Source organism: Arachis duranensis, chromosome 4 (genome assembly GCF_000817695.3).
Source record: "Arachis duranensis cultivar V14167 chromosome 4, aradu.V14167.gnm2.J7QH, whole genome shotgun sequence".
Lineage (NCBI taxonomy): Eukaryota > Viridiplantae > Streptophyta > Magnoliopsida > Fabales > Fabaceae > Arachis > Arachis duranensis.
This window is the reverse complement of record NC_029775.3, coordinates 7648561-7658043: the sequence shown is the minus strand read 5'-3', so window position 1 is coordinate 7658043 and position 9483 is coordinate 7648561. Positions and strand designations below refer to the sequence as shown.

At 38.9% G+C, this 9483-nt stretch overlaps 1 protein-coding gene across 1 annotated transcript; it reads right to left on the bottom strand.

Annotated features, from left to right (window-relative positions):
* Positions 1-6307: 6307 nt before the first annotated feature.
* Positions 6308-7389, bottom strand: LOC107483090 (uncharacterized). Its single transcript, XM_016103705.1, has 3 exons — positions 7174-7389; positions 6853-7136; positions 6308-6755 (listed from the first exon to the last, which is right to left on the bottom strand). The coding sequence occupies exons 1-3, from the start codon at positions 7387-7389 to the stop codon at positions 6308-6310; spliced, it is 948 nt and encodes a 315-aa protein (XP_015959191.1).
* Positions 7390-9483: the final 2094 nt, after the last annotated feature.

Here is a 9483-nt window from a genome sequence, read left to right as displayed (position 1 = left end):
AATTCATAAGACTACAATCTTCAACCAAAATAGAAAATAAAAAATGTTTCGTATTAATTACATTAGGACTGAATCTACGAAAAAAAATACGCCTTTAAGAACTAACAGTTTGATATATCTAAAATCCATTCAAGTTTTATTAACCTTTTATTTAATTTCCATCGTGAGAATATAAACTGAGAAACCAAATCTTTATTCTGCTCACTTTTAGCTACTCATTTGACTAGCATTCAATTTAAGTGCATCTGAAAATGAAATTGGTATACTCTTTCTCTCTAAATGGTTTATCAAGCAAAAAGTGTTTGTGCCATATAAATAGCAATCCATGAACAAGTTGTCCTCCAGAAACACTCCATTTGATTCAATTTTTCTTATGATTGCGACAAGAACAAATAGGATACCAAAGATAAAGGAGAATTTGCTTAATGCTTCTCAAAATATTATGCAAAGAAAACATATATAAGAAAAAAAATTATGTACGCCTACCTTGGCCACTTTCTTAGAGAAGAGGAACTCATACGTTCCTACTTTCAGATCTAAATGGAAAATTTGGTTTGTGCCCCAGAATAAAAAAAAGACAATAGAAGAACTTGAGACTCAATTGGACGAGTCTCATTACTCGCTACTGAGCAAGAAGGAAATAGGGGAACATGTTTACCAATTTCTGGTCAAAATATGTGTTCTGTAAGGCATACTCAGTGCAAATTATGAGATGAAGCGTTTCAGAGCATCTTGTCTTTTTATTACTTCAGAATGAAAAGAAGCCAATAGAGAAATTTGAGACTCAATTGGAGAGTCTCGCTGATGAACAAGAAGGAAAGGAAGAGAGAAAAGGATTACTCAGTAGATATTACTCTATGAAGTCGCCCATCTTGTTTTTTTTCTTCCTTAAGTTTCTAAACCAGGACAGGTGTTTATTTGGCGGTGATGCTTCCTTCTGATCGATCACCAAGCACATTGTGATTAGCAAAATTAAGTATTACCTTGTATGACTAGAATTAGTGTGCTAAGAAATATAGTATATTAATCTAGAAATTGGCATCTGAATATGCAAATTATTAATTGTTGAGGGAAATTTGAAGAACAAAAGTTGTCTGCTACTCCAATTACTCATAGTTGTCTGATACTCCAATTACTCATGCCAATTAGATAAGCCTAACAACTGACATTAGCCCCCTAAGATTCCTGCTAATTTTCTCATCAACTTTCAACCTTATCAATAAATGAGTTCAAGAAGAAACAATGGTTTCTTTATTCAGAAGAAAAAAGTTAAGAGAAATAAATAAAGTCTAAAATATCATTATAAGTTTTAGCACCTTTTGCATCAGTAGAAGTTCTGGATTCCTGGTGAAACCTCAACGCTCCCATAATCAAAACGCAAAAGCTGCAACAATATATTGTTCTTCTGCAAAGGATAACATTTACCAAGGTTTGCTCCGGATAAATGTAGATATATCACCACTACTAAGCTTTTTATTATTCTCTCAATCAAATGGCAACCACGGATAAAAGTTGGAACAAAGTTGCAAGCTTTATGAAGTGAAGGCACTTACACATTAGAGAATGGAAGTGCGTTTTGACGGGGAAGCAGAAGCACCAAATTGAGCATGCGCTCATTGCCCTTAGTGGCATCCATTGTTGGAAACGTGCAATGAAGTTATGCCACTGGGTTAGTGTGATCTTATAAATGAATAAAGGTTTTTTTTTTTTACTTGGCCTTGGGCCAGAGAACTGACCCGACCTAACACCCAGAACCCGAATTCGCCCAGCTACCCAACCCCCTAATGTCCAACCCTAATCGAAGCTCTTCTCTTCTTCCTCGAAGCCAATGTCACGTCGCTCTGTCGTTGTCATTGAGACCTCCGTGAGAAGCTCGGGGACTTGATGCGTGGAGCTGCTGACGTAGTCAGTCCTCCTCAGCAATGCCACCAGCCCCAATTTCCAGCTTTTCTGCTTGTGTTCTGCCATAGTCACCCGACGCCGAAGACCTGCCTCGATGCAGCTCCTGGTGGTACACTTGGGTCTGCCTTGAAGTTCCTGGTCTCACAGCCATGATATAGCCATTGCTGCTCCTCTGCCGCGTAACCTCCTGCCAAGTAGTAAGTCCGTCGGCATCCGCTCTTCCCCTTCAGCTGCGTGCCTGTCACTGGTTTCTGTTTCCACCCTCCCAGGTAACCCCTCTTCTCTTTGGCATCTTTGAAGGCTGGTTGAAACTGAAACCTGATTGTCTTGATTTCGATTGTATTGATTATGCTGAAGAATTGTGAATTCTGCTTCTGTTTTGATTGTATTCCTGACCTGTACAGGCGGAATAACTGTTCACTGCCTCTGTAGCTGATTCCCCACTACCATCGCTGCCAGTTGGTGAGCTAAATTGTTGCCTTCTCGTGGAGTCCAAGTAGCTCCCACATCCGGAGCCTCCTCCAACAGTTGGAGAATGTCTTTGATGATTGCGTTTGCTTCAGCTAAGGTCGTTCTTGCTTTAATCGCTTGAACCAGAGGTATGCAATCTGTTTCAATTATACAATTCCATATCTGAAGATTTTTAATGAGAATGAGAGCTTCTCTGTATGCTTGAGCTTTTGCTGCTAAAGTTGATGTTGTTTTGAATATTGATGTTGTCCCAGTGATGATTTTTTCTTGCCAGTCTCTGACCACCGCTGCTGACGCTGCCATGCCTGTTTCCCTGTGAAATGTCACATCTGTGTTCACTTTCGCCCTGTTTTGTGGCAGAGGCCTCCAAGTAATTCTCCCACTCTCACCATTCCTGCCTATTATAGGTTTGTTATCTCTATTGAGTGCCTTTGTTGCATTATGGTATTCTGCTGGAAGATGCTCTGAATAGATTATTGCCTTTTGTGGATTGATTTTTGTTTGCTGGAATATGTTCTGATTTCTCGCTTTCCTAATGCACCAACAAACACATCCCAAATTGCACAAAATTTTGTCCTGTTCATTTCCTGTCTCGGTCTTGATTTTGTCAATTGTGTTCATCATCCATTTTACAAAAGATCCCACATTATAAGCCGTCGGCGCAATTTGAAGGCTAGATCCAAACCACACTGCTCTAGTCCATGGGCACAAAAGTAACGCATGTTCTATTGTCTCATCTTTTTCTTGGCATATGCTACACGTGGGTGAAACTGCACTTTTGCGCTGATATAATTTCGTTTTCATTGGCAGAATTCCGTGCACTACTTTCCATAAAAACATTCTAACCTTTCCCGGAACTAGTAATCTCCAAATAGTCTCCCATACCTCCCTCAAATTCTGACTTGTCGATGTTTTGCTAAGTTTTGTCTCTTCATTTGTGTCTTTCTCTTCCTTCGCAGCATGGTATCCGGTTTTGACTGAGTACTGTCCGTTATTTCTATACGGCCAAACAAAGTGATCCTTTTTATTAATCAAACTAATGGGCGTTTTGGTTATTAGTTCAGCCACATTACCATGAAAAATGTCATGAATTTTGTTTAAGTCCTAGCCCTCGCCCTCTCTTACCAACTCGCTCACTCTTCTATATCGATTTTCTCCGCCTCTCCCCAATTTGTCTATTCCTACCACCCAATTATCTTCCCAAATATCTATCCCAGCTCCACTTCCTACACTCCACCTTCCCTTTCTTCTGAGGAAATCTCTTCTCGCCAACATACTCTTCCATATCCATGATGTGTTTCCTCCTCTTACCGCTTCCCATAGGCTGCAATTAGGGTAGTAACTGGCCTTTAGTATCCGAGCCCATATTGCATCTTCCTCTTTTAGAAGTCTCCAAACTTGCTTAGCCAAGTGTGCTATGTTTTGGCATTCTAAATCCTTAAACTCCAAGCCTCCGTTTAATTTACTCTTGGTCATTTTTGTTCAGCTCTTCCAATGAATGCTTCTTTACTTTCCATTGTTTGTCCACCAAAATCTCGCAATTGCTGATTCAATTTTCTTGTAAAAGGATTTAGGGAATTTGATGATGTTCATGGCATAGACTGGAATCGCATGTATAACTGCCTTTATCAAAACCTCCTTTCCAGCTTGATTTAATAGTTTCTCTTTCCATCCTTGCATTTTGTCTAGAATCTTCTCTTGTATCCACTCCAGCGCCTTGTTCTTGGATTTTCCTCATCTCGCTGGTAACCCTAGGTATCTTCCAGAATCTTCCCACGATGCCATTTCGGTGATCTCTTCAATGTTTACCCTCCTCTGGATAGATACCTGACTTCCAAAAATCAGTCCAGATTTTTCCGTATTAATTCTTTGTCCCGATGCCTCCATATATTTGTTTATGATCTGAATTAGTTGATAAATCTCCTCTTTTTGCGCACCTACAAAAATAATACAATCATCAGCGAATAATAGATGAGTTATGACTGGAGCAGTTGGAGCTAACCTTATTCCTGAAATAAGATTATCCCTCAACGCCTTTTCCATGAGAACAGTAAAACTTTCCGCTGCCAAGATAAAGAGATAGGCGATAGAGGATCTCCCTGTTTGAGACCTCTTTGAGGGTAGATCTTGGTTGACAATTTTCCATTAATTTTAAATCTATAAGTAGCACTTTTCATGCAGCTTATCATCAACTTCACCCATTCTTTACTAAAATCGAACTTTTCCATGACCCTTTGCAGAAAATTCCATTCCAATTTATCATATGCCCTATTCATATCCAATTTGATGGCTATGTCATTGCTTCCATGATTTCCTTTTCTATTTAATTTGTGAAACACTTCCTGTACTACTACTATATTATCCTGTATGAGTCTTCCTTTTATAAAAGCGCTCTGAACTGGAGATATGATGAAATCTAGCACTTTCCTCAACCTTCCAACCAAGACCCTTGTTACAATCTTATATATGAAATTACAACAGTTGATGGGTATGAGGTGATTCAGGCTTTCCGGTTGACTCACTTTGGGAATCAAAACAACAATTGTTTCTCCTAAGTCCTCTGGTAAGCTACCGTCTTCAAAAATCTGTCTCCCTACACCACACACTTCTTTAATCAGAATATCCCAATGCTGTTGAAAGAATAGTCCGTTTAAACCATCTGGCCCCGGAGCTTTTAAGCTTTCCATACTAAAGACTGCGTCCTTAATTTCCTCGTCTTTGATCTTTGCCATTAGCTCATCATTCATCTCTCTAGTGACTCTCGTTGGTATATCTCTTATGCACTATTCCAGGTTCCTATCCCCTTCAGAAGTAAACAGCTTAGTAAAATGTGTTTCTACTAATCTCATTATGTCTACTTCACCTTGTATCCAATGTCCTGCCTCATCTTTCAATTTGTCAATTCTATTCCTCATTATTCTCTGTATGGTTGTTGCATGAAAGAAGGCTGTGTTTTTGTCACCCCATTTTAACCATTTCAACCTTGATCTTTGCCCTCAATATTTTTCTTCTTGTTTCCAAAGATCTGATATCTGGTTATTCAGTTCTCTCTCTTCTCTTTGATCTCTATCCGTCATATCGCCCTCTTGTATTTGATGTAGCTCACTTTCCTTTTTTTCTATTTCTTTATTTACTCTTTTAAACTTTCTTCTGCTCCACTCCGTCAACTACCTTTTGCATCTGCTTCTCTTTCTAGTAAATTGATTCCAACATTTTCCATTTCCATCATCCTGCTGCCAACTCCTCCTAATTACCTCATTGCACTCCTCATGCTCTGTCCAAAAGGCCTCAAACCTGAATTTTTTTTATCCGATCTCGCGGTTGTGTTTCCAAAATTAAGGCACAATGGTCCGAACTTACCCTAGTGATAAAGTTGTTTCTTGGATTGTTGTACCATGTGTACCTACTTCTTTTAAGGTCAATATCCATTAAACCATTATCATCTACAAACCTTCTAATGTATCTAAATAAATTCTTGGTTGTGGATGAATGCCTACCTTTTCGTCTTGACTTAGAATATCATTAAAGTCCCCCAAATAAGCTTGAGGTTCTTCCCTGCTCCTATTACTTACCGTAAGCTCCTGCCATAGTTTCCTTCGCTTTTGGAAAACTGGGTTACCATACACAAAAACGCCCTGCCATTTCAGAACATTATTAATGTTAATACTAGCTTTAATATAGTTATCACACCACTCGTAAACATCGATATTAGTATTAGATGTTCATAACAAACATAGTCCACCAGACAAGCCCCGGGGTTCTACGCAAAACATCTTGTCAACATTAAGCCTTCTTCTTATCCTATTCATTTTTTCTTGACTGGCCCTAGTTTCCATTAAAAACATTATAAGCGGCTTTACCTTTTCACATAGATTATACAACTCAGAAATTGTCGGGACAGCCGCTATTCCCCTACAATTCCAGCTAATGATACTCATGGCTGAGGTTGGGGCATGTTAAGATCCACCTCCTCAACCATTTGTATTCCTTTAATCTGACTAGAGACATGCTTAGCTAATTGATACTCCCCTGTGCCCAGAGCGGTGATGCTGTTCTTTACTTTCTTGGGTTCCCTGTCCTCTTGCTCCTCCTTCCATTCCCTGTATATTAGCAGTGGAACCTGTTTGTTTTCTCGTTTCCTTTTCAAGTTCAGCTTCAATTCCAACTTCTTAGCTAGTCGTGTTTCCCAATCTGTCTGTACTTCCATTCCTTTATCTCCGTCTTCATCGCTTGCTAACTCTACATAGTAGACGTTCTCACCTGGCTTGACATGCTGACCCACAAATTCATGTTCTCCATTCTGAGCTTCATTGGATAGCTTTCTTAAAGCATTCTCCTCCGTTCCCCCCTTCAGCAGTTCTTGATTTTCCTTTCCCTCTGTTCTGGCTTCACACGCTTGTTTGTCCCTCGTTCTTGCTAACATAAGTCTTTTTAATTCCTGGCCTATGGTTTCTTTTTCTTTTTTTTTCCGGGCCCAACTTCCAATCTTCCATTTTATAGCTGTTCACTTCTTCTTCTTCTTCAGTTATATAATTATTCATCCCATTTCCTTCAACATTCCATGCTTGCTGATGTAAAGCCTTTGTGTTGGGCCTAATATTCCTTATTTGTCCGTTTTCACCTGATTTCTGCACCTCATACCTCCTTTCTCCCTTCTGGGCCTTTTTGTTATTGGCCCACTCATTGTTCCTCTCTCTTATCTCCTTAATGAGATTGCTGAGTTTATAGGCTGCTCCTAGGTCACGCTGCATATCCCTCTCTTCCTGAAAATCAGAGATTTTTATTTAGTACTTCTTCTACCTGCTCTTCTGCATCTGCCATCTCTTCTTCTCTCCTCATTTGGTTTTCCCAGACACTTTCCTCCCGAATTTTCTGCTGCAGTACTCGCTCATCCCTAATCCTACTCTCCTTAGAGCTTTGTTCTTCACCACTCTCTCTATCAGGGTTCAGTTGCTCACGCGCCTGCTCCTCCCCTTCCTCTCTCCATCCTTGTTGTTTTGAGATGCCTCCTCCCATGGTTGGACCTGGTCGTCCCTGGCTTACTCCCAGTCCCGGTGAGTATTTTTTCTTTGTTTGATCCTAGCATGCCATGACTGTTGGATTCTTGCATGTTTTCTTCTCATGTCCTAATATACCACAATTGAAACAATAGTTGTCCAGCAGCCTCTCATACTTGAAAAAGACCCACAATTGTGGCAACTTCTCTTTATCTAACCAAAATCTTGTAGGTAGAGCCTTGGTGATATTGATGCTAACCCTGATTCTCAGATATGGTCTCCTAAGGACTCCATCTACTTTTGGATCTTCAGCTTCGGCCAAGACTCCTAACATTTCGCCGATAAGAATATTTTTCTCATTATCCATGAAGTCATGTGGAATGCCATGCACTTGAATCCAAAATTTCATGAAGTCATGGTCAACTTCGAAAACTGATTCGCCCCCTCCATAATATGAGATTGACCATGTTTTCTTTGACATTCCATGGTCCATTCCGAATAATCTGCAGCCCTTTTTTCCTGTCTTTGAAGCTGAATAACATCTTCTTCCATCCAATGCCTGTAACTGCAACACCTTGAGGGTTTTTTCACATTCCCAGCAAAGCATTCTTACATATTTTGAAATTTATCTCCTTGTCACTTATTAACTTACCCACCACATTTAAGCATTCTTTCTTATATCCCAGTTCTCCAGGCTTGTTGAGTTTGATGACTTTTCCTTCGATATTGTTCATGTTGTAGGTTGCTAAAGAAGAGTTGTTGTGTATTTCAGGTTTCCTTGTTACGTTATAGCCAGTAAAGAAGAAAGCACAACTTCATGGGAAGTTGCCAAAGGGCAGTCCGACGTCTCCTTAAGGTAAGGCAGTTCACTCGTAAGGCCCCAAGGTAGGCTCGATTCCGGTAGAGCCTGGAGCGACTTGAAGATGGGGCTCTGCCCCGGAAGAAGGACCCCCCTTTCCTTTGACCAACGGGTCCTCGAACCAACCTTCCCGTTTTCTTGCTCATTAGCGCTTTAGTTTTCAATAAGTTTAGGCTTTACTAATAGAATAGAAAGGGCTTTTTTCGCTTGTTTAGTATTGCTTTGGCTTCGCCTTTCCCAGTGGTTTGAAGGTTCAAGTTGAGCAAGGATTATGTGAGAATATAGATTCGACAATTGAAACAAGGTTGAAAATAACTTCCTTTTTGGAGAAGAACCCGAAGTTCTTAGAAGACTCTCCTATTGAGAGAAAAAGAGCTCCCTAGAGGAGAAAATAACTTTTTTTTTATAAATGAATAAGAAAATAACTTTTTTTTATAAATGAATAAAGGTTAAATATTCAAATTTTATAAAATTATTTTTAGTTTAACTTTTTTTCCATATATAATGATTTTTGTTTTGTACATATATAGATTTTTTTCCTTTGGAATTTGGATTGCACTGAGAAAAACGGTGGAAGCAATCACTGGGCGGGACCCAACTCAACAACCCACGATGGGCTTGGGTATTTGTTAAGAACTATTCTATTGTTTTTTACAGAGATCATCAAGAACTACTTAAAAGCCTAAAAAATCAATAAACAAATATATTCCTCCTAAAGAAATAGTTTCCTTCTTAATAGATATGAACGAATTAAACAAATATTTTATCCCGTTTAGTTACTCTTTTTTTTTTTTGGACTTGTTATCCCGTTTAGTTTGAAATTTATTATTTCTTCTTCGTGTGCCTTTAACTCGGTTCATGTATATATAAAAAAAAGGCTCAGTTTATAACCACGTAGATGTAGACCGAAAAAAAGCATGTAGCTGAATTCATAATTTTGGCTTAACTAAATAGTGAAGCCTGCAAGGCCAAAGAAATGGTAGAGCTTGTGGACGAGTTTGAATTTGAGACGTTTTGTATTAGGGCAAGTGGGCAACTGCTAATAACTCTGTCTCCTTTTACCAAAAAAAAAAAAACCTCTATCTCCTCCTAGCTTTAGACAAAATCATAAAAAACGTACAGGAAAAAAAATCATAAAAGATAATTACTATAAATATTTGAGATTCATAATATAACATGGAACGATATATTATATACGCGATCTTTGTATACTTATTTTATATGTTTTACCTCTTATATTAAAAATTATAAATT